The 26,368-nt window shown below is 40.3% G+C and overlaps 1 protein-coding gene across 1 annotated transcript; it reads right to left on the bottom strand.

The window, feature by feature from the left end:
* Window positions 1–17,832: 17,832 nt before the first annotated feature.
* TMED7 (transmembrane p24 trafficking protein 7) lies at window positions 17,833–25,369 on the bottom strand. Its single transcript, XM_082783180.1, has 3 exons — window positions 25,066–25,369; window positions 23,213–23,458; window positions 17,833–20,775 (listed from the first exon to the last, which is right to left on the bottom strand). Exons 1-3 carry the CDS (start codon window positions 25,228–25,230, stop codon window positions 20,539–20,541), a joined length of 648 nt encoding a protein of 215 aa, XP_082639306.1. The 5' UTR covers window positions 25,231–25,369; the 3' UTR covers window positions 17,833–20,538.
* Between the last annotated feature and the right edge of the window lie 999 nt (window positions 25,370–26,368).

The following is a 26,368-nucleotide window of genomic DNA, read 5'->3' as shown; positions in this document are numbered from 1 at the left end:
ATTGTAAAAATGAAGAGTTTGTCCAGACATTTTATCCTAGATTTTATCTAGGACAGAGAACAAATATTTGATACAATAGAAAAGAAAGCTAAACAAGGATTACAAACAAGACTGCAGTTAAAATGTTGCTACTAAAATTCAAATGTACAAAATTGATTTGATCTGGAAAAACTTTTGAGAACCAAAGTACAAAGTGATCAGGCTGTGAGTGAAAATGTCACATCCCTATGTGTACCCTAAAGATGTTTCTGTACGAAAATTGTTTTTCCCCCCTTAATTTTTCAAAAAAAGTGATCTTCAAGAAAGTAAACAAAAAGTTTACCTCCTGAAATGTCTATTCAGTGGTAGCTTCTCAACAGCTTGAAAAAGAGTAATTTGAGCTGAGAGAATAATCACCAGCATCATATTGGGTAGATGACGATGCATATATGATTAAAGACGCTGAAAAATAAATAATTCATAAGTTTACTTATGTTGTCATGTATATATTTGAATTATTTTAGATACAAATCCAGTGTATATATATTTAAAGTGTTTATCACATTACCAAAACATATTTATGGATTACCTCCACAGAATAAAAAGTCCCTACTGCTCATTAACTGTGTATTTAGGATGTAGAGTTATTATTACATAGCCTACATAATGAATTCGTCTGGATGTTAAGGCCTTAGTTAAAGACATAAAGTCTTTTATTACAAATAATTAACATTGCAGGGAGAACCCAGCTGTCTGAACAATGATTTTTGGATTACATACTATACAAAACAAATTTTTCTGCATGAACCATCGTTTAGATTGCCTCATGTTACACATTTTATAAAATGTACTGCAAACTTTGATTTTTTCTTACTTCTATTTTTTTCTATTTGAAAGGGATCAGTAAGCAATGAAGATCAAGCTACGGTAGTCTATTAGATTTCCAAAGGGCTTCTCACTAAGTCCCTTAAAGCCTTTTAAAAGAATCCTTAAGCCTGAAAGAATGACTTAATTTGTAAAGCCTGATTAATTATTAATAGATACGAGTGGTGGGTGGGGGCATGAGTTAATGATTAACTACTTCAGTGGAGAAAAGTTGCAAATACAGTTCTGCAGAGATCTGTTGTAGCACCTAGGTTTTCTGCTAAGGTTATGGCTGTCAGAGCTATGCAAGTACTTTTTGACACCAAGCAACAGGGCAACAATGTGACGAAATTCAATTTACTTAATAATGGTTCAGATTAATATCTGAAGAAATCTGTGCAATCACAAAGGGAAAATGATTTTTAAGTACTGCAGCATGAGGACCCTGTCTTGCATATTTGTAAAGCATCACATAACCCTCACTTCTAGAAAGACAGATGCTTATTTTAATTCCTTAATTCTCAAACTCCAAGCTGGAGGACCATGACTGTGGGAACGATAACCTCCGAACCATCTCTGAACATGTATGGGATTTGCTGCTCCAGCTGGATGCATGGGGCCCAATGGGATTCATCCAAGGGTACTCAGAGAGCTGGCTGATGTCATTATGAGACCTCTCTCAATTATTTTTCTATGGTTTGGGGAATCTGCAGAGGTCCCTGTTGACTGGAAGCTAGCAAATGTTGTTTCAATTTTTAAGAAAGTCAAGAAAGAAGACCATGGTAATTACAAATGTGACTAGGCCATAATTAATGTATATATCCTGTACCATTAAAGGTATTACAGTGATCTTCTTTTTGTCTGCTGGATGACTACACACAAACTACTGATGAATGAATCCAGAAAAGAGATAAGCAATTAGAGTTTATATGTTGAGATAAAATTGGTTATTATTTATTTATTTATTTATTTATTTATTTATTTATTTATTTATTTTGGCCTATCATTGGACATTAGTTTCCTGAAAATTTTAATCCTTTGATTATAGAATTCCTCTCCCATGCAAGCCAACATTTTTCTCACAAGTAGGCAGTATCAATTCAGCTGTAAGAAATTACCCAGAACTTTGTTATCTCATGAACAAATATTTCTAATGAGCACATAAAACAAATCAGCAGCAATTTGTTAAACTTAGACAACAGTTTAAAGTTTGTTAAACTGCACAGACTTCAACTTACTTGCAGAAATTATTAGCAGTATTTCATCTCTAATTGTGCCTCTGTAAACTAGATTCTGCCAGGAGCCTGCTCCAGTGGGGGCTCTGCTTGGTTCTCAGCCTCCTCCAGGCCACATCCACCTGCTCCACCAGGGGCTCCTTCATGGGCTGCAGCATAGAGATCTGATCATGAGCTGCAGGGGAACAGCCTGCTCCACCAGGGGCCTCTCCACAGGCTGCAGGGGAACTTGTTCTCCATGCCCAGAGCACCTTCTGCCCTCCTTCCTCACTGAACATGGGGTCTGCAAGGCTGTTTCTCTCACATTTTCTCAAGTCCTGTGCCACCACACATTGTTTTTCACTTTTTCTTAGGTATATTTTCACAGAGGTGCAAACACCTTAGCTGGTGAGACCAGCTTTGGCCAGTGGCAGGGCCCTTTCAGAGCCATCTGGAACTGATTCTTATCTAACATGGGGCAGCTCCTCGTATCTTCTAACAGAGACCAGCCCTGCAGCTCCCATGCTACTAAAACCTTACTAAATAAACCTGAAAAATGCACACTAAAATAAAATCCTGGCTGAAGCTGGACAAAATCTGCAGACAAATGGCCTGCATCTCCCCTGCATTTGATGTAGTTTAGAATTCACTAACAATACACTATCACCTATACTGTATTAAAATTTTGGGGCAATATGGCTTAATTCTTGTTAATTTATAAGATAATAATTGCCTTCTACCCCTCATAAACACCAAGAGAAAAATCTAGAAGTTCAATTTAAAAGTACAGAAAATGTATATATATATATATATATATATGTAAAATGACAGTTACCTTTCAGTTACTACAGAGGACATCAGCCGTGCTCACATGTCATTCACTGACTCTTCAGACATCATCCATATCAGAAGAAAAATCTTCATCTAGAAAGATGCTCCAAACTTTATCTATAATGGGCCTGTGCACCTGATCTACTTTTGAAGTTGACCTCCAGAGTTCTCCTACAGCCTAATTATTCCACAGTGTAGACAGATCGAATACTCATATATTGAGATTAATGAAAAAAAACATCGTGCTTGAGCGTTTAAGTCACTGATGGGTTTTGTTTGTTTACTTGTTTTTAAATCAAATAGGAATTAAGCAATTATCGCAGAAGTGCCTTAGGTAAAATAGGTAAGGTACCTCGACAATATTCTGTTAAGTGAGAAGTATGAGAAACATTCAGTAGCCAATAACTTAGGATCATCCCTTTTTAGGGTTTCATTGGTTAATTTAACCCCTGATACTTTACAAAGGGGCCCACCGGTGCTCAGAGCCAACCCATGAGCAACACAGTCCATGCCTCTGTGAGAGCACATCCATGAAAACAAACAAACAAACACAAACCTGCTGCTCAACAGCAGCTGAGAGAGCCAGGAGCGAGAAACCTCCCCGCAGACACCACGGTCAGCACAGAAGGAGGGGGAGGAGGCGCTCCAGGCGCTGGAGCCGAAGCTCCCCTGCAGCCTGTGGACAGGCTCCTGGTGGAGCAGGCTGTCCTCCCCCGCCATCCCCTCCCTTCCTGATACTTGGGCAACTGACCAAACACCACAGCAAATATACCAAAACTTCTAGGCTGTTACTTAGATAATGTCTACATCCTCTTTCCTTGCTCATTCAACCTCACACAGCTCTGTCAAACACCACATACCACACCTTTAACACCTTCAGTAACCCTTTTTAATACTTCTTTGTATCTTTCTCCAGCCTGTACTTTCACCAAAGGCTCACTCATTGGCCAACGTAATTCCATACCTTTCTCCCTCCAGGATGCTGAAACGACATATCAGTAATACCATATTTAATTCCATTTTCCTTCTTTCCTTCTTCTTCCACTCAGGATATTTCTATTCGAAGTGGCCAGCCCAGCAACACTAAAAACATCGAATCAAAGCCTGTCCCTGCTAGGATTCAGGCCGCAACACAGGCAGCCTTCCTTGCCTGCCATTCCTTCATCTCTCTTCCTGTCCTTTACATCCTGGCCCTGACTCCCCCTGAAGATTTTCCTCCTCTTTCTCCAACCCTCTGCCCCACTACTTGCTGCACTGTCAATACCATTAGTTCCGCTCTCTGCTTTTCCTTCTCATCTCCCCTCCTGACATACAGCTTCAGGGCCTCCCACTGGAGGGCCCCCCAGTGACTGTTCACTACATCCCCCCACCTTCTGGAGCATTTTCTGTGGATCTTGCCATGCTTTAATCACAAAATGAACTTTCAAGAGCCCTTGGGATACCGTGTCCTCGGGATTCATTCCTGAGGATTTTCACATTCTGACCCCAAGTCTCTCATATGATTTCTGTGTTGCACACTGTTGCTATTCCAGCCAGGATCACCAAGTGGGTATTTCCGCTCTGCCGGTATTACCCATGGTCCTGGAGGATGGGCTCTTTCCCATTTTTGTATAGCAGCTCTCCTCCTGATCATTCCCATTTCTTCTCCTGCAAACAACATACTTAGAGACATACCCTCCCCCCAACCCCAAGAGTATAAGTTAGGTTCTAGGAACTGGTCTAATTGTTCAGCTAGGCTGTTGGAGTCCTCAGTTAAAGACTTCATCTCCTTCTTCAAAGTCCTAACCTCTCTGCTGGTAAAGTGGGGGGTAGTTCACTGAAGAGGATACACAGTTAGTGTTAGTACTGTTAGTATCAGGGAAGGCAAAATTCTCAATATCTCTTCTACCTTGTTCTAATTCTTCCCAGAGCCTAGAGTACGCTCCTTCTTTAAGGACAGTGTTAATTGCAGTCCCTGTCTCCCTTCCTGGAGCAACTGCTGCTGCCACCAGTGCAATATTATAGGGAGCATAACTTGGCTCCTTCTCCGAAAAAGGAATCTTATTGTTTACATATAAAGTTAAAGCCTGAATTTTCATCAGACCTGTATTTTGGCCAAAATACTGCTGTTTCCTTAATTGGTTCTTTTGTCCAGACTGATACACAATACTTATTATTATTATTATTATTATTATTAATCATCTCCTCTAATTTTGAGATTATTTTTCCCATTTCTTATCATTCTTCAGGAAGAACGGTCGGCAGGCACTCCCCCAGGGACCTCTCCCTGTCCCCTGGAACCCATATTTCCCATTTTTCCTAGCCCTTGTCAGTGTGCTGCTACTGAAATTTCCCTCCTGCAGGGTACCACACCCTAACGTTCCGATTGTGGAAAATTGAGGTGTACTGCCAAGCACTTCCCCGTGCAAGGGCTTGCCATACACCGAATTTCCCGAGACTCATCCTTTTTCTCTCTTATTTCACGCTTCGTCCGTCTCCAGCCGCACCCCTCGCGGAGCTACGAAACCGCGGATCAGGACTCCACACCCGCTTCGTACAAAAGCACGTCTCAATCACACATCACACAGAGTCCCCCGAGGCAATACTTAATATTTCTTACCTTGGTCTGTGCACAGAGTTACTGGATCAATTCTTAAAACCCGGAGTGTTTTTTTTTCTTTTAAAAAAAACAAAAAAAAAAAAACAAAAAAAAAAAAAAACAAAAAAAACCAACTTCTTAAAGGTTCTTAAAACCTTCTTCGCTTCCCCACTATATCACGTATCCTGCCTCAGTCTCGGGGCATACCTTCCTGCTGCTGAGGTGGTGGGGCTTCCCGGTAGGCAGGATCCCAGATGAGCCCCCAAATTGTGAGAAACACTCCGTTGCCAATAACTTAGGCTCAGGCGAGGATCTCAGTGAAGTAGTAATTTATTCGCGATTGCAATAGCGGGCGCCCCACAAGCAGGAGAGCGCACCTACTAGTTCCGTAACACAGTTTATACACTTTTTTTTTTTTTTTCCTCGAGGACCGGGACCCTCCCCTGTTTCCTCATTGACTGGGTAATCCAGGGTCACAATCTATCCGGTGCTTCACAGACAATACATGGCTTTCAGTTGCCGGCCTGTTATAAAACACATTTCTTTTGACTTTTATACTCTTTGAGGTGGTAATGTTTCTTACACGGTGATTTCCGCCTAATTGCTCTAAGGATTCTGGTTGTGTGCATTTTGCAAGGTAGTCTGCCAAGCTTTCTTATCACTGCAAGCATGTCTCAATACCACATTCCTTTCCATTAAACAATGTAACTCTCCAAAAACAACATTTCTGTTCCCACAGAAGGCATGTGATGAAATCCTGATACTGATAGCAATTATATTGGAAATGGCATTTCATTACTGCACGCTACCAAAATGCTAGAAAAAAAAACACATAGATTTCGGCTGGTTTACTCAAAATTAAAATGTACATTAGATGGAAGCAAGAACAGAGATGTGTTACTACAGGTATAACTATTTTCACTTGTATTGAGCAGGATTTTTAGCAACTGCTGACTCTACCAACATCTAGGTTACAGAGTTTTGAGTTATCAGAAAATTCTTCATATAGGCATAAATATTTAATTGTGCAGTCAGTCTATATTACATAGTCAACAGCAAATAATTAGTTACATCATGCTCTGTATAATAAAGTTAATCTAATTATTTCCATATTTCCTCATATCACTATTTCTCCTCAGTTGATTTTGGAATTGCTGCTATGAATTATTAACTAACTCTGGACAGGCAATAGCATTATCGATCCTGACTTAGCTGAGTGCCAATAGTGCTATAGTATAAGCACCAAATTTCTGTGAATCAGTTTTTAAGTGTTAGAAAACAGTACTGTGGCCATACACAGGCAGCAGACAGGAAGAAAATATACAGAATCTGAGTGTATAAAAATAGCATTTTCAACAGTGGGAAGGCAGAAGGTATTTTGGAGAGTTAGAAAGAGAGGCAGGGCAGTAAGGAGAAGTGGAAGAACCTTTCAGCTCCTAAAGGAGTAAGCATGTATATCTCTTAAAGGGAAACATGGCACTGAAAGAAAATGGGAAGACAGCAGAAGGAAACAGTATATACAGCTAGGAAAGCAACAGCTGAGAGGCTGCAGGGTGCTTTTGTAACCTTTGGGAACACAGATGCGCCAAACATAACTACACAACTGTGTATTGCTCTGCATGAGAAGTAAACTTTGCTTTCGTAGAAAGCAACAAATATGGTGTCTATCTACATAGCTTTGTGTGTGTGACAGCACATGAACCTAATACAACTAGAGTTGTCTGATTTTATTACACTCATGTAGTAGGTCTGTATTGAAGAGTGTATTATTTAAATAATAGATGCAGACAGCTGCAATCTCAGTTACCACAAACATTTATTACTGTTTTTATACTGTTTTTAATGACTATACATGTGAATTAGAGGTCACCTTAAGCCTTACTTTAGCAAACCTTGCTATTAGCAACTGACATTCTCTACCCATTGAGAAGGAAGAGTGAGTCAAAGTTTTCTTACTTTTGCAGTACTTTATTTTCCCCCGAGCAGAGCAAAGAAAGATGTAATCATCTTGTCCACTAAAATTTTATATCTCCTGTTCTTCTGAAACATCAGTTTTATTTTTCTTTGTCATCTGAAGGGAAGGGAGGCCTTGCAGACAGAAGCAGACAGACTGGAGCAGTGGAGCACTGGATGATTAACAACCTGCAGTTCAACAAGGGAAAATGATGGGTGCTACCCTGGGATGGAGCAGTGCCGGGCACAGGCACAGACTGGGAGGCGAGTGGCTGGGGAGCAGCCCTGCAGAAAGGGGCCTGGGGGTGCTGGTGGCAGCAGGCTCAGCGTGAGCCTGCAGTGTGCCCTGGCAGCCTGGAGGGCAAACCCCACTGAGGGGTGCATTAAACACAGCACAGCCAGATGGTCCAAATATTGTGTGCAGTGCTGGGCTCGAAAACATAAAAAGAGTGTTGAGGCCCTTCAGAGCATCCAGAGGTGGGCAACAAAGCTGGCAAAAGGCTGGAGGGCATGGTCTGTGAGGAGAGGCTGAGGACACTTGGCTCATCTAGTCTGCAGAAAAGGAGGCCAAGAGGTGACTTTGCTGGTCTCTGCAGTTTCGTGAGGAGGGGAGGCAGTGAGGGAGGTGCAGGTCTCTGCTTCTTGGTGAGTGATGGGAGGGCACAGGAGAGCAGCACACAGATGCACCAGGGGAGATTCAGATGGAACATGAGGAAACATTTCTGTGCCTCAAGGGTGGTCAGACACTGGAACAGGCTTCCTAGATGGGTGGTTGGTACCCCAAGCCTGCCAGTGTTCAAAGGACATTTGGATAATTCCCTCATTAACATGCTTTAACTTTTGGGTAGCCCTGAAGTGGTCAGACAGTTGGGCCTGATGGTCTTTGAAGGTCCCTTCTGAATGAATTTTTCCCTTTCCTTTCCCTCCCATATCTTCTCCACATTTTAGTGTGGTGCTCCCTATCTTCCTTAACCAAAAGTCATTCTCCAATGAGCACAATTTCAAAAAAACAACAATATAATTATGATAAAACATGTTTATATATATATATTTATTTTTAAGAGGTCTCTAATTATTAAATCACTACTGTTAATATTCTAAACTGGAAAAAAATAATTTAATGAACAGAAGAGGTTTTATGAATAAGTACACTAAGAGAAAATAATTAATACAATAAGCCAGGTGCCTAGCATATTTAATTCCACTTTTGCACCTTAAACAAAAGCTAAGGTGCCAAGTGCTTATTTGAATAAGAAATATCTTTTCTGAAAGAGAAGCTGACATTCTTGTTTACTCATTCCATTTCTAATGTATGCCCAACTTGCTTTTCCCACAAATTTCTTCTTTATAAAGTACAAGTGCAAATATATGTAAATCATATTTCAGATGTATTTTGTTCAGTTATCAAGTTTTCATCTATTTTCATGATCTGTACAATGTGCTCATATAAAAGGCAAAGAAAACTTTTCATTTTAATGATTCTTCCAACAACCAACTATTTCTAAAATGATCTGAGCTCTAAGGAATAAAATCCTTCTTTTATTCTAATTTACTTTTTAAATTTTAAACCCACAACTTGATTTAATGGGAGGTAAATGTTATTTTCTGAACTAATAGAATCTCTCCTTTAACTGTGTTTTTGGCTCTTCTATGATTCCATTTTAGCCATTGATGCTGTCAAAGTGAATATATATCACTTATGTTCACACACATGCTCAAATGAAGAAATTGCATATATGTAAAAATTGATACTGTATTCTGGTGTCACTCAGAAGATCAGTATGAACGTAGGGGCTCTTCAAAACTGACAAAATGACTCAATCTGTTGACTGACTGAAACACCTGAAAAACTGAAGAATTTCTATTCAACAGAGAGACATGTTTTCTGATTCATCTCTGTTAAATAAAATGTGAGAAGTGAGTACTCAGTGCAGTACAATTTGAATACCCATTTCTGAGATGTCATATACAGAAGCTGTTAGACCTTTTGCCTTCATTTGGTCTTAAGTTCTCATTATAACTTTTTTTTTTTTCTTTCTTTCTTTTTTTTTTTTTTTTTTTTCTCTATTTCAAGGTAACTTATCTAAGGTTTAAAGTAATTTTAAGTCTATTTAGATTTTCTACAGTATGTATAGGCTGTTCACTATCTACCACTGAGCTACTGATATCTTTTCATAGGTATTTCCAACCTACTGTTTACCCGTTTTATAGCACTAACTACAAAATGCTTTTACTCAGAAATACTTCTTTTTTTTTTTTTTTTTTTTTTTTTTTTTTTGATGTACACAAAACAATACAAACTTAGTATGCTATAAGACAACACCAGAATAATTTAGTTTCCATGTTTACAAGTTAAACCTAGAAACATGTTTTTTCTCCCATAATCTATAACAAATGTAGCTAAGTTCATTTCACTATACTCTAAAACCCAAACTACAAAACCCCCTCTTACAAAAAGGTCTTGAAACAATATTTTCTATTCCAACAGCACATTTTCTATTTGATGGAAGAGAGAGTAAATAAATAAAAGCATCAATATTGTTACTAGCTTTACTACATATCACAGAAGTAAACTGTTAAATTCACCTCCTTATTTCTAGGTTGAACATAATGCTGGCACCATCTAAGGGTTCCTAGAATCCACTACACATGCCACAGCTCTGCTTTTGAAAAGCACTGAATACATCTGTTTCTCAAGAAGCGTTGACTTCCTTGAATTCCTGACAACACTTAGAAAACACAATAGCAAGTCTCTTGTTCTCTTTCTATGAGTTAGCATTTAAGATTACTGCAAATAATAATCCCAGCTCTTAACTTTTCAATGACTGTGACCACCCCAAAGCAAACCCAGCCATTTCAGAAGTTGGCGAGCTGCTTCAGAAATGCTGCAAGTGTAGAGATAAGGACCTGGAGAAGTACACAGAACTGAGTCATGAAAATATCCCTTCTGAATTAAGGTTACATCATAAAAAATTTGATCAGTAAAGATATACAGATAACTATCAAGAAGAATAGAGAACATTGCCTTAGGTTACATTAACATATACAGAGAATTTTGAGATTGTAATAGAAATAAGCTCTCTGTATATTCAGCTTCTAAAAGTGCTTTGTTCCTTTTATTCCTGCTGCAGAATAACATGTCAAAAATATTTTTCCACAGCTCACCTTACTGAGCTTCAACAGAATACCTTTACAGCAGAAGTGGTCAAAATATCATTTAACTTTCAGCAAAATAATGCCGCTCACCTTTCTCAGAAGAAAATTGAAGACTCTTGTTGTGCCTCTTATGTCACCTGAACAACCTTGCACCTCAGCTCCAGAGAGGTTCTCTTAGGAGCACAGTTTATTTCTCTGTTCTGCAAGGAAAGCTGATAGTTTGCAACATCTCAAGTGAAAAGGAGTATTTGAAAATTATTCTGCACCTTAATCACAGAATGGCTGCCCAGAGCAGGTTGCCCAGAGAGATTGTAGAGTCTCCTGCCTTGAAGGTCTACAAAAGCATCTTGGACATGATCCTGGGCAACCTGCTCTGGGTGTCCCTGCTTGAGCAGGATGAGTGGACAAGATGACCTCAAGAGGCCCCTTCAAACTTCAGCCATGTGCTCCATTACCCACACAGCACAGAACTGTTTCCTGATGTTCATAGAGAATCTCCCATGTTCCAGTTTGTGCCCATTACCTCTTGCCCTGGCACTGGGCACCACTGGAAAGAACCTGGCTCCATCCCCTCTGCACCCTCTCTTCAGGTATTTACATATATTGATAGATCCCCCTGAGCCTTCTTTTTCCCAAGCTGAACAGTCCCGGCTCTCTCAGCCTTTCTTCACAGGAGAGATGTTCCAGTGCCTTCATCATCTTTGTAGCCCTTTGTTGGACTCTTTCTGGTACATCTAGATCCCTTTTGTACTGTGGGGCCCAAATCTGGACACAGTACACCCAGTGCAGACTCACCAATGCTGAGTAGAGCAGAACAGTAATTAACAGCAGCAGAGGAGCAATGAAGTCTTATGTGCTGGGAGCTGACTGAAGTTGAGTTGCACCTGTAGACTTGGTGCAGCTAAGAAAGAATAACATGCAAGAAGATAGTGTACTATGAAAAGTCTTATGCCATATGGCCTAGTGCTTTGTTCTTAACTTTGTATCTGCAAAGCCATTTAGAAAATCTCTTGAAAACTCACATGTAGCATAATTTGATCATCTCCATACACCTACTGACAGTACCTTGCCTGAAGCAGCAAAACATCTTAGGGCACAGGCACATTTTTGGCTCATGTTCATCTTGGTTTCCACCATGATCCCCAAGTTCTGTTCTGCAAAAGTGCTTCCCAGCTGGGTAGCTCCTGGCATATATTGGTGCCTGAGGCTTTCCCTCCCCAGATATAGGTCTTTGTACTTTTCTTTTTTGGACTTCATGAAGTTCCTGTCAGTCCATTTCTGTAGCATGTCCAGGTCACTCTGGACAGCAGCATGGCTTTGTATCATATCAACCACTTCTCCCAGTTTTATGTCATATGTAAACTTGCTGAGGAGGCTAAGGGGGCACTCTGCCCCATCATCCAGATGATAATGAACATGTGAAACAGGTTTGGACCCAGTATTGACCCATGAGGTATGTCACTCAATAATGGCCTCCTACTAAACATCATGTCACTGATCACTGCCCTCTGGGCATGGCCATTCAGCTGGTTTATAATCCACCTCATTGTCTGCCCATCCAGCCCATATTTCAACAGTGTCTCTAGGAGTATCTTATGAGGGACAGTGTCAAAGGACTTACTGAAGAGCAGGTAAAAAATATCCACTGCTCTCCTCTCATCCATCAGGCTGATCATCATAGAAGCTTATTGGGTTGGTCAGGCATGACTTCCCCTTGGTGAATCCATGCTGACTATTCCTGATGATTTTCTTCTTTGTGTCCCTGGACTGACATGAGGCTAACTGGCCTGCAGTTCCCTGGATCTTACTTGTTGCCCTTATTGAAGAAAGGAGTTGCATCTGCTTTCCTCCAGTCTCCAGACACTTCTCTCAGTTGACATGTTTGATCAAGTGTGACCTTGCAATGACACCTGCCAGCTTCCTCAGCACTCAAGGATGCATCCCATCAGGGTCCTTGAACATATGTCCAGTTTGCTTCAGTACTTCCTGACCTGATTGTTTTCCACCAAGGGTAAGTCCCTTCTAACCTCAACCATTCTGTGATTCTGTGATCTCTCCATAAAGCCAGAGAGGCTCTCTAAGTCACAAGAACACTACATCCAGAGAAGGAAATGATCATGATCATGTATCAAAGACCATGTAAAAAGGAGATCAAGAAATAGAGACAGTGATCATTTTTATAAAAGAGACAATGGGGAAAGAAGATACTGGAAGAGTTCTGATTTATATAATCAAAAGAAGGTTGGAGATGGCTATGAATCCTCCTTCAGGAAGAACATTCAGTCTAATGCTCATGATCCATGGCAATCTCCTAGTACAGAGTACAGGATAAAATCCTTTATTGAAAGGACAGATCTGCAGAGTGGAGGAGGCCCTACAGGAGCTGCTACTGCTTTCATGATACAGCTCAAGGAGTCAATCAAGCAACAGGTCAAAAACCCCTCCTGGGGGCCTGGCAGAATGAAATGTGGGAAGGCTGCTGGAAAAAGGAAGTACAAAACTTGCCCCATGGAGAATGAAGTTGAAGAGAGCACAAGCCTAGGGAGAGCAACTGACCCCAGGAAAAGGTCATCAAAATTTGGTGACTGCTACACAAGTGAAGATAGTCTTTCAGACAATCCACAAGTAGTGAGACAAGGTATATGAAAAAGAAAAACATGATGAGAAGTCCAAGGACAGAGTCTGTGATGGAAAAGTGAAAGTCACAACGAGGTCTCCTAAAAAGAAGAGCAAATATCACGGGAAGCATCATGTGACTCAGCACATTCTTATCCAGTGATGACTACCACACTGACGGTGGCAAGGAGCCAGAAAGAACTGAGTGTGACAGTGTTACTTAGACAGTCACAACTCAAACAAATGAGAGGGAAATAGAGTCTCCATACTCTTTCTTTCTTTCTTTCTTTCTTTTTTTTTTTTTTTTTTTTTTTTGGGAATGACAGGGTATAAAGACATTTACAGAGTCAGCAAAGAAACTGGAGGAGCAGCCAAAAATCACATTATCATTACCAGAAGAAGAGATCTAGATGGTGACATTGGAAATGATGCTGTAAAACTTTGAATAACAGCAGCTGATCAGAGCCCTGTCATAGCACATGCCAGCAGTCATACAGATACTGTGACTAGCCTTGGTCAAGGAGCACAAGCAGCACCCAGTGGTAGGATTGCTGTCCAAAGAGCTCTAGCAGTTTTTCACCCATCAGCAAACTCTCACAAGCTGCTGAAAAAAGATCTTTGGTGTGCCTTACTCTTTTGCTGGGCAAAAAAGTAAACCCCAAGGCAGTGGTCAGCACAAAGGGTCCAGAAAAGAGGAGCCTGGGGGTGTTTGGCACCTGCTTTGCAGTCCATTAAGGCTCTTTTAATGGATGTGGTAAAAATATACCAAATCCTGCAAATTGTTGAACACATGGTTAATGAAATGCACAAACATGGATAAACACATCTTTTAATTAAAGTTCAAAATCTGTTCCCCAAATGAGTTGAAGAAACACATGTGGGAAATCGGAATCAGACCTAAAGCAGTGAAAAGATTCTTGCTGGTTGAAATGGGATCTGTAGGAAGCCTAGCTGCTACAAAGTGGCATTATCCATGTGTTACATGATGAGAAAAGTGCATTACAGAGGAAAGAACTTGTCTCTGGCCAAGACTTTTATTTAATTCATCTACACCTGCAACAACAGAGATGTGCAATGGCGCATGAGAGAAACAAAATCAGGGAAAAGTGAATTGCTTAAGCCAGCTTGCTTGCATTAAGAATGCTCTCTGTAAATCTGCCAGAATTCAAGCAGTGTGTAAGAAATCACAGAAATAGACTTCAGACTTTTCAGAAAAGCTTTTTACTCAAAAAGCAACAAAAAAATAATTTATGACAGCTAATAATATATTGTATAATGGTCATTTACAATGCATGAATGCAACTAAGAGCCCTAGATGTTATTTTGCAAATTTTTAGTTAAATTTATTTGGTCCAGAGTGGTCTGTCAGTTGACAGTTCCACTGGAAGTCAGGGCTCCTTTGTCCTGATAAACCTATGCTAACTCCAAAGCAGATGAATGTGGTTTGCTAGTAGATGTTATCAGACTGATATAGTTGAAAAAAAATGCAAGCTTCTGGGTGTTTAGACCTGCAAATCTGAAGAAGGGCTTGAGTGCCTTAAAGTTTGGTCATTTCTTTTTATCATACCAAAAATTTAATAAAACTTATTATCTGTTAAAGCAACCCATGTGCAGTCATTGTCCTTAGGACCATCATGTTGATGACAAAATATCCTCCTGTCAAAAATGCAAGTCAATAACAAAATTTAATAATGATGCAATGGGTTACTTTATTAAGAGATCAGCTGATAGTTTTTACATCTTAAATATTTACTTGGAAGCTTAACATCAAGAAAAGTGTGTACTAATGAAGAACAGAACTGTGACTCTAACTCTATTGAGTGATTTATAAACTGAAAAGGCTGTTTTCTACATCATTTATTTATTTATTTATTTATTTATTTTTAATCACTACATTCAAGAAGCTTAAAACTTTTATTTCTTCCTTTCTTCTCTGGTAATTTACTACTCTTCCACATAATACCCAGGGCCTGCTTATCACTTTCTTGGTCCTAATGTTCAATGCTCTTTTTGAAGAGGGATGCACACTAGCTGCACAGGTTCAGCACAAGAAAAACCCAGCATCCAACTTACCAGCTAAAACAATCATGAAAGACAGGTGAGCTCCTCTTGCACCATCTGAAAGCTCACATGTACTTACAGACATGCAGACAAACTGATGCATGCATACAGTGGCAGCAGTCTGCTTTTTCTTGGCAGGACTGGAAGAGATTTTGCTGTGAGGGGCAGCAGCATCGCTGCGTGACTCATGCCTACAGCACTTGGTGACAGCGTCAAGGCTGCACTGGGGTCAAGGCATGGTTGTTGGGACCTGCTCTGTTCACATGGGCAGCCCAAATGCTCCTAAATCCTTTGGAAATGAAGTTTTACATAATCATGATCCACTCCTTGGGAGCTGCATTTTCATAGGCACAGCACAGCAATGCATTGTGCTTCCTTGAAGAATTGCAGTGATTTCCTATTCCCTCATATTCCACATATAACATTACAACCTTCCAAATAAGCAAATCAGAGTCAAACTGGCATTAGGTCATTACCTCAATGCTGGCCGGGATTATACTGGACCTTTTTAAGCACAGAAGAGAGCTGCTCTGTAGAGGACAAAAAGGCAATGTTACAACTTTTTCATGCAATGTGTATGCCAATATTTATTGTGCATGTTTCAACAGTTTGGGCCATCTGATTTTTGGCATGGTGCTAGTGTTTTTTTGGGACAAGAAGTGGAAAAGAGCTGTGAATGTTATGAATTGCAGAAAGGAATATTGTGATCAGTCTTGTCTCAGTGAAGCCCTACTTTGTGGGCTGCAGCAAAAAATGTAAAACATACATTTCCTAAAAGCTGTTTTTGATTATTCACACTCCTACAAGTAAACAACAATTTTACATAAAAGAATGAACTTTTCCAGCTAGAAGAAATGTCAAAAGAAAAAGATATTTTAATGTTTATGTACTTCTTCCTGTCACTCCTTTCCATGTTTCCATGGAAAATGCTTACAAATGAAAAAATAGCTTACAAATGAAAGCCTAAAACAGAAGCAGTCACATGCACTTTTTCCAGATGATAGATAAAAACAGGTTTTTTGAACACTGTTGTCCACGGAGAACGCAAGAGCAAAAGAGAAAAAAGAAACAAGCCATTCAGTCTATGCTGCTGTCCTTCACAGGACAGCCCATTTCCCAGCAGATCACCTCCTGTATCAAGTGTGCTCAGACCTGCATATGAAATTAAGCCATTTTCAGATGCTATGTGCCTATGCCAGTCTGAAAATAATGATGACCGCAGAGCTGGTTGCGATTTGAACTCCTTTCCTTCAGGAGCACCAGGTCCCATCAGAGGGCTGGGGAGGGTGAAAGCTGGGGTGTTGGCAGCCCCCTTGCTGGAGATTTCGACCCATCACTGCAGACCTGCTACAGACCCAGGGAAATCCAGCCAAGGATTGGCTGCATGCAGCGCGTGTCACTTCCTGACATGCACCCACCCCAGCAAAAACACCTGTGTGGTCTATGCCTGCTTACATCTGGTCCAGAGATTAAAATCTCTGCAGAGAGAAATGTTTTGCTTCAAAGCTGGGTTTGAGTACAGACAAGTCCATCAGCCCCCTCCAAAGGATGCCACTGAGCAGGACTTCAAGCAGCGTGTCCTTTCAAAAATCTGTTCCAGCCTTCCTTGTTTTCTGATTCCTTTTGCTCAGCAGTTTCTACGTATACCGTATAGTACCAGAAATTCCATGTACTTGAGTAATTGTTTTAATAGTACTCAAAGGTCATGGGAGGCTGCTGTGGACTGCCTGTGACACATTCAAGCACAAATGTTTTTCCTCTGTGAGCTCTGCTGTTTCCATGCTTTCATTTCACCACCTCAACCACCCAGCCCTCAGGAAATATGCAGCGAGCATTGCAGCCTTATGACCCCACAATAAATCATTACACATGCAGACACCATTCTGTGTGTGTATAATTCAGACAATGCTTCTAAATTTTATTATTTTTAATCCCTAATTTTTTTTTTTTTTTTTTCTTCTCTTGTGGCTATAGTTTTTCTATTCAAAGATATGCAAATCATCATCCTCATTAGCAACACAAACAGCTTTCAGGCTGATTCGGTTACAGTTCTTTTTATGAAGAAAACCAAGATATCTGAAAAAAAGCTCTGACCGTAAGATTCACTTCTTGCTTCAGTTTTAAGGTCTGACCTCCCAGTGTTTGGTCAGTGTAAGACACCCCCAAACATGACTGGCAGCTTCCTCACAAGGTGAGCAGAGGGGCAGGCGCTGAGCTCTGCTCTCTGGGGACAGCGACAGGACCCGAGGGGACGGCATGGAGCTGGGACAGGGGAGGGTCAGGCTGGGGGTTAGGGAAAGGTTCTGCACCCAGAGGGTGGCCGGGCACTGGGACAGGCTCCCCAGGACAGTGGTCATGGCACAGAGCTGCCGGAGTGGTAGGACAACGCTCTCAGCCACAATCTGATTTTTTTCTTTTTTGGTGGTTCTCTGGGACCCAGGAGTTTGACTTGATGATCCTTCTGAGCCCCTTCCAACTCAGATATCCGATGCTTCTATGAACAGATCACTATTCAAAGCTGTTCAAATCGTAATGCTCCCCCTTCCCAAATGCAAACAAAACAATCAGGCCATATTCATATATTAATTTTTATTTACCCATACAGTATTCACAGGGTCTGCTTCTTGTCTTATTCAAACTATTTTTTTTTCCAAACTAAAACAAGAACTGACATTCCTGAACATGAAAATAAGTTGCGTAAACACAAACATCCAGGAAAAAAACTAGTAAAAGCCCTGGGTTTCAGCTAAAAACACAGTTGTATCCCCTTTAATGCATGGTGATTTACTTGCGTATCACACCATTAATCAAACTATGCTTTCCATATATAAAAAGACATAGCTTTAACAAAAAGTCACAAAGCATTTATTCACCCACTGCATGTTAGCATGTTTATTATATCCTATTCAGTCACATTTTAAAAACTATGTACAGCTATGTTTAAACGTGTACTTGTGCCATGTTTTTAATAACACAAAAATAAAGGCATTTTTAAGCTATTGCTGCATATTACGCAGCAAGATATCAGAGGATTGGTTCATATACCTAACTTCAATGCAAAAGTCAAGTCCACTAAGCCTCTGCAGTGGGAATAATTCTGAGCCAAACAGTCCCATGTCACACATTCCAACGGTATGAAAGAATAGAGACATGTACACGATGGCCATCCAGTATCTGCTTTATCCCATTGTTACCAATTTTGAGAGCACACAGAACAACTCAGTTGGAAAAAAAACACACATTTCAATCTTTAAAGCAAATGCACTTGTTCTGATTAAAGCTAAACAAGTGACATTTAAAATTCAGAAGAGTATAGTGGGTACTTTCAAAATTAAAATCGTGTTTTCTTCTGACACTTGCACTCAAAGTGCACAACTTACTTCATTATTGTGTGCAAAGCAGTACAAAAACTAAGTATCAGCTGCTGAAACATAAAAATGAAGCATACAGGTATAACCAACAATATTGTACCTATTTCAGGCAGAGATTTGTTTTGTAAGAAGAAAGAACTAGCTTTTTGCTTTCTGACCTTTGTGAATCTAACTGTTTCTGGGAAGCGTGCATCACAAAATGGGAATGCAGTGTTTAAAGTTTGGTACAAGATAGAAAGACATTACACACAATCCTGAATTTTACATTAAGCTTTTTAATACCTCTGTGACCTTTTTACTTGTTTTTGAGCCACCGTTCTTCATTTTTTAATTCACTTTCTGAAGAAGTTTATTTCAGAATAGAGACTAGGAGCATGCTTGCTCATTTTTTTTGCAAACATCAAAACATTTTAAAATGAAGTCATCTTTCATCAGTTCTTCAGAATGCTCAGTGGTCAGCTGTACACGTGACTTCAACTTTTTGCTAGAGATAACACAGGCTACTAATGAGGATTTAGAGTTCTTGCTCTGCTTGCTTAAGCATATTTTGAATTAGTCAGTAATACGATGACAATTTTTATTTTATTTTATTTTTTTTTACTTTCGTTTAATTTGTGCACTTAAGAATTGGTCAGTTTACTTATTCCTCCAGAGCCACCTGAAGGACTTGACCAGCTCAATTTAAGCTACTTGTACATACATACATTTACTATCTTCCACATCCAAATAAAACAAGACATTACAGTACATAAGCTGCTAAATACATGAGCAGTGGAAACAATGTAACTATTAACTACCAAAAAGATAACCTCAAATATTTAATTCATTTCCTGACCACTAGCAAAAAAGAGTGGCAATTAGATGCACAAGGCCATAATGTATTAGTGCACCACACACAGGGAAATAAAATTTACAGCACACGTGCAATGCAGTATCAATATTAAAATTGGCCTCTTAACAGGAAATCAATTTAGAAAAAAGCCTTGTATGTGCCTCAAATGTAATATAACCTTGTCCAGTGCTGGTACTGCGCTGCCTAAAAAACCAAGCTACCTACGGTCTTAAATCCAAAAAGCAGCAGCAACATAAATAAGTACAGAGACTGTACGGCTTTACTGACAAAGTTAGAGGACTCCCTATTTTATTGCATGTTTTTAACATAAACTTGGAGATTTGGATTTTTGAAGACAGAAAATGTATTTCCTGAGTTGTCTCAGTTTATAATCTGTTCAGTAAAACAAACATTGTATAAGAAGCTCATTTTATTTCACCATAGAAGAATGTGTGCTTAAGCAAATGCATTCAACTATAAAATTTAGCAAGTTTTGAAGGAGGAGACTTCCCAGGCTGATGGAAAATGAGCCAGGATAAACTGTCAAGCTTGCAACCGATTTACAAATAAGGAAATTATATATTTTTTTTAAATAGCAAATCAAAACAGCACACTACAGTTCATCATATTTGCTTGCTTATAAGCAAATACATTCAGCCTGGAAATTATAGTCAAATCACATCTTCATATGCATTGCTTTTGCACATCTGACACTTGATTGGTTCTTTTAAAGTCTTATATCGCAAATAGGTAATCTTACTGGTAGAAAAAAAAAACAAACATCAAACTCAGTGTGAATTAATATCTACAGAAGAGGCTAGTCAATGCAAGATGTTTAATACAGAAATCAGAAAGTATTTAAGTTCCAAAGTGTTTTCCTTTTTTTTTTTTTTAATTTTTTTTTAAATTTCAAATCATGTGTCCCTTCCATAACTTTTTGGATCTTTTGTGATTTAAATGGATGAGTGGTAGACAGATTTGAATGTTACACATACTTAGATCATTTGTACCTAACAATTAATTGGAGAACAGTAACTCTACAGATGAATAGCACACAATGACCTGAAGCATTATCACTGCCAGTTATGATCCAACACGGGTTGTTGTGGTTCTTTTATCTGAGAAGAAGCTTTTGAGGAGAAATACCTGCCCAATACTAACAACAAGAAGAATGATTGCTTCCCCTATTGACCAGTAGGCTACTCTTGTATTTAAATCCTCTGCTCTGCTGCGGCCTTGAGCTTCTCTCAGTCGAAAGTGCGTCTGATAATCAATGACAGACTTCAAAGCTTCATGAATCGAAACACAGGCAGACTCCATCTAGAGAAGCAAACAAATACATATCTCTAAATTAATAATGTTTCTAATATTTTTTCTGTTTTGTGCTTTAGTACTTAGAATTAGGATTTGTGCAACTTTACAGACGAATGATTGGCTCACTTCATTGTTAGGCTGAAATACCATAAAAACAGTAACATTTAAATTTACATTGATCCATTTCTACAAACAGGAATGTAACAGACTCTTAAATACAGAAGCATGTAAAACTAGATCTAACAGAAACAATGCATTCTTAGACCCACAAAACAAACATTAAATTCATGTGAGTTTAAAAGTGAACATTAGAAGAACTATTGTAGCCTCAATTTCTTTTATCATTAAGATACATCAGTATTTAATACATACTGTGTTTCCCAAGATGTTCTTCACTGTACAGTTCTCACTTAAGTTCTACAACATCTCAGAATCTACATTACCAAACTCAGTATGTTCTCTTGGCAAGAGATCCTTCTGGTACACATGTATGCAAAAAGTAATCAGAGAAAGGACACAATTCTGTCATATTTTAGTGTTGCTGAATTGTCCATAACATAGTAGCAATTTCTTCAGAAAGAGTTGCCCAACTGTTGCCAGTTTTCCATGCCCTAGATCATTTTTCACATAAATGTCTTCCATTTCAACTTATCTTCTGTAAGTCAGTACTCCTCACTGTGCTTAGATCATCAAGAAATTAATCAATGGATCTTCAAAATACTTAGGTTCTGATCAGTTAGTCTGTTTTTATGTCCTAAAAACAGTATTTCCTGAAGATCAAACAGCACAACCTATATTGAAAGGAACCGTTTAACACCCAAGTAAGGCCACTTGCAGTTATTTACATCTGTAGTAACTTGCAGTTACTTACAGCTGTTACTTGCATCTTTTCAAGTAGGTTATGTTTCAAGGTGAGTGTCTGAACAAGTCTAAGATATTCTTCTCAACAAAATTCAGAAAGAGGTTTCCCAAATTAAGGTCTGCCACTGATCTCACTGATAAATTATAGAACCCTCCAGATCTGAATAAGGGATCTTAAATTCAAACACCAAGCTCCTCTGATTTCAGGCATTTACCTTCTATTGTCCCTGTGAAAGGCTGCCCAAATTTGGTCATGCTACAAGCCTCAAGAAAACTGCAGCAAGAGCCTTCTTACTAAAGGTACACTGAAAGTTAGCTTTCCCTTCTCTGAATACATTGCATGCATTGTGTATGCTACAACACAATGATAACTATTTTATTTTATATCTTCTCCCACAGTGTAAGCAGGGGCTGCAGAGAGGTTGCATCCAGCAACCATTTCTTGCCTTGTTGATGCTTCCCTTGCTGACTGATGCCAAGGCAGCAAAAGGAAAATTGGACGCATCGAATGAACGCAACGAAGACTAACGGAAAGAACGTGATCAAATACAGCATCAAGAATCAGAAAATAAAATAAGGCAGAGCAGAAGAATGACAGGAAAGTAAGAGCTGTACTTCAACTCACAGGAAGTCATGTACTCACTACGAATCTTAGCAACTGCAGACTTAATGCAAGGTAAATTAAGTAAGATTGGCATTTGGGAAGTGTTATTTATACCTTTGAGTCCAGACTAGGAAAATAGTGACCACAGCCAACATTCTTTAATGGCTGTTTAAAAAGTTTGGTGATGGATATAGTGCAAGAACATTCGTGAGAATTCATGGAGCAAGAGTTCCAAGGAAAGTCTGGGTGGGTTTAGAAGAGGTGGTGTAAAACTGCAAAAATGCTGAAGAAAAAGGGAATATTTGGAAAGTAAATCCAATAAATCTCAAGTAAAAAATATACTTTATTTTTTTTTAATTTAAAAATTGTACTTTGACACTTCTGAATGTTACATAAATTACAAACATCTATCAGCCAGCTAAATATGGCTTTTATTTACTTGTAGATTGTTATGGAGTTTTCTTCTGTATTTTTAAAAATAAGAATTATGTGACAGACCAGCTTAAGTTTTTCTTCCATGAAAGACTATCAGTTTAAGTATGAAAATAATTCTCAAAGCTTCCCAAAAAATTGAAAGTTTTGAAAACCCTAATCCCCTGATACTCTAGTTTGTGAAATGCATACTTCATAGGACACAGAACGATGATATTCAATGTAAATTCCCTTAAAAAAAAAAAAAAAAAAAAAAAAAAAGATAATGGCCTAAAGCTTAAGTTACTCTAATTTTCTCTTAAGCACTTGGAATTTATTTTCAGCTCTTCTTTATGTTGAATAAAATATATCTCCTGAAAAAAGATTGTTTTTAATAACTCATTTTTGTTAACATCTCCATTCCAGTGATGTTCAAAAGTTATGTAGACATTTAATGCAGCTGCAAAAACAAAACAAAACAAAACAAAACAAAACAAAACAAAAAAAAACCACAACAAAATCATTCTTTCAAGCTAACAGTTGCTGTCAAACACAACAGCATTTTACCTGGGTAAGTGCAGTCACTCTGTTCTCGCTAGGAAACAGTGGTGGATCTTCTCCAACCTGGAAATCAAAGTACACAGTTTTGTGTGTGAAAGTAGAGAATTCATTGCTGAAGCAGAATTTGTACGTTCCATTTCTGGATGCAGTAAACGTGAAGCTATCATATTGCTTCTTCATCTCTTTGTACAACACAATGCCATCAGGATCTTCCAACCGGCAGTCAACATCGTAGTGGCCTCCAGTGATCACCTCAAAACAAAAAACAAGAAATTGTCCTTTTAACAAAACAGACACTTACTGTAAATTTTTTTGCTTTGAGAAGTATCTTTTAAAATATAATGCATTAATTTGAAAATCATTCAAAGCCAGTTCACAAAAATCATTCTCTTATGCAGGGCACATGGAAAATTCAAAGTATTTCCAGTTCTGGATATATGACACCAACTACATTTTCAAGCAGTGTTATGACAGAAATTTGAGTTACTTTGTTACAGCTAATTGTACTACAGCAAAGGCTACAGGAGATAAAACTTGACAGAACAGCAAAGATGGTACCGTAACGAAACAGCCATTTATTATATACACACAAGCCCTCTGAAGAATCAATTCTGGAAGTTGAGATTGTTAAAATGAGATAAGGCAGCTCCTTTCTGTATGGCCAAAAGAGCATAACTACCCTATGAGGTCAAGCTGCTTTACAAGGTAGGAATGACATATGACCAGTAAAACAGGTATTACAGCCTGGCTAGTCTTTCTATGAGCTTGTGAGCTTGTCAACAAAGCAATGCCATAGAGGGATCTGCTGCATCAGTCTCGTGCAGTCAGCAGCAGCACTTTCCAACATCACAATATTCAGATGACGCCTACGAGCATCTCTGAACTTCATGACTGACTCACTTTTTTCCCCACTTTTTTTCTGACAAGATATATGCTACCTCTATGATAAGGCCTATTGCTAATTTAGGTGCTTGTAATTTATTTTTCTCAGGATGCTCAGACTTGTAGTTTTAACCTCCAAACCTTTTCCTTTCAAGATAAAGCATGCTGGAAGACTACAAGACTTGTATCTTAAGGTATGTCCCTTTTGTGTTTGTACAGAAACCTTCAAAAAAAAAAAATAAAGAGATTTTATTTTCATTGATATACTTTAGCATCTATTATGTAACCATTTGGGCATCTGCACTTCAGATACGTGCACTGCAGATACTATTGTTTATATCCACATCATTTTTTCTATGCATCAAGTTATTAAAACCACAGCGTTAGTGGTAAAGCTGAAATAACAAGAGGACCAAAAATTAGCTGATCCGCAGACAAAGTTTTAAAAAAAATTCAGCTGGCAAGTTTTGCTTTACCACAAATGTGATGACAAAATCGAGAAAACTTTGGATGTCTATGGATGTCTCCCTGTGGATGTCTGCATCTAATGGGGCTTTTCATACGGAAATGACTATCTGGTTAGAATTAAAAAAATAGTTTCTGCAGTAAAATGATGGTTCATCTTTAAAGCACGCTTTCACATTCGACAGGGGCATGTTGTTTATCAATTATCAGTGAGAGTAGCTCGCTCTCAGTCCTCCCACACACCCTGTGAGGGGACAGCTTACATATTGACGGTGAAGCTCTGGGAGAGCTGTAAAGCCCTCTGAGGACGGCCTCCCCGAGCCCCAGCCACCTCTCTGCTCTTCCCGTGCCAGAGGACGCTGAAACACTTGGGGAAGATGTGGCACACGTAGGGCAGGGTCACACAGCCCCACTCCTGCCAGCGCCCAGCTCTGAGGCTCCGGCAGCCAGCAGCCCTGCGGGACCGGGGGCTCCCCCCCCAACCCCTCACCCCTCACCCCTCACCCCGCTACCTGGAACTCGAGCGTGCACTTGGTGCCCTGCGCGATCTCCTCGTAGAAGCACTGCTTGGCGTTGTCGGGCAGCTCGAAGGTGATCTCCGAGGCCCTGGCGGCGCAGGCCCGCAGCACCAGCAGCACCAGCAGCAGCCCCGCGGCCGCGCAGCCCCGCGGCGGCATGGCGACGGGCACGGAGCGGGCGGGCACGGAGCCGGGCGGGCACGGAGCCGGAGCCGGAGCCGGAGCCGGGGCACGGAGCCGGAGGCGTCGTGGCGAACGGGCCCGGAGGGGGAAGAGCGAGGCCGCTCCGGAAGAGCTGCTGCTAACCGAGCGCCGCCCTCCGGGAGCGCTTCCGAGTCAGGCACGGCCCCCCGCCGCCAGCCTCACGGCCCCGGCCCCGCGCCCCGCGCTGGGGGCTGCAGCCGCGCCGCCATTTTGTGTGGTGGTGGTGGTGGGGGGTTATCAGGCGTTATCTGCCTGCGGGTAGCCCCGAGATTGCTGCTGGCGGGGCTAAAACGGCTACGAACAGGGCACATACGCAAAAATGGGACGTGCTGAATGCTAGCAAAAAAAAGTCGTTTGTCTGTGCAAAGGGAGTGCAAAACGGAGCAGGTTTGGGCTTGCTCTGCGAAGTGCAATCAGTAATAGCAGACTGGGCAAGAGATGTGAGCAGAAACCGTGAACTTCAGGAAAAAGGACGCTTTGACTTGCGGAAATCAGGCTCTGTAGCCTCGGAATGGTTACAAACCAGGCGTGTTTGTTCGGCGCTGCGCACACACGCCGGGCGCACGGGGCTATAGCTCCACCTAACTCGCCCACCTACGGCTGCTGGCGGTGTGCTTCTGTTAGCGGGACGAAGCCATCCTCATTTCATTTACCCCATAAGTCTCCTGCATAGTCATCAGGGCTCCTAAGAATCAGTCACGTAGGTTCCCGTCTCTATTCGTATGCGTACTGGAGTCCCTGGGTGCTCGTCCGGCGCACTCTGGTGGTCCTCTGTTGAAGGGCAGAAGTCTTCCTCGCTGCTAATCCCCTCAGCCTTTCCTGTCTTTGACAGACTTCAGCAGTCAGCCAGTTCTTGCTGGTTCCATGATCTATGCATGGAGTCTTGTACACCCTTATCTTTGGGTCGTTAGCCTACAATGGTGCTCGCTCAGACCTAGGAATCACCAGCCTTCATCTTGTTCCCTGTCTCACTACAGAGCTCACCCTGACATCCCTGTTGGAAGGAGAACGCTTTCTAACCTGAGAGGACTACTGTGCATGGCTGCCCTGTGTCTCCGTTGATCAGACTCACAGCAAAGTAAACCAAATGAGG

Source organism: Aythya marila (assembly GCF_965140915.1).
Source record: "Aythya marila genome assembly, chromosome: Z".
Lineage (NCBI taxonomy): Eukaryota > Metazoa > Chordata > Aves > Anseriformes > Anatidae > Aythya > Aythya marila.
The sequence above is the reverse complement of the archived record's forward strand: the minus strand, read 5'-3'. Positions and strand labels throughout refer to the sequence as shown.

Excerpts from the sequence above, each read along its gene's own strand:
- TMED7 (XM_082783180.1), bottom strand. The coding sequence starts at position 25,230 with ATGCCGCCGCGGGGCTGCGCGGCCGCGGGGCTGCTGCTGGTGCTGCTG. Across the intron at positions 23,459-25,065 it reads AGTGCACGCTCGAGTTCCAG|GTGATCACTGGAGGCCACTA; the intron begins GTAGCGGGGTGA and ends TTTTGTTTTGAG. Across the intron at positions 20,776-23,212 it reads GAGTGACTGCACTTACCCAG|ATGGAGTCTGCCTGTGTTTC; the intron begins GTAAAATGCTGT and ends TTGCTTCTCTAG.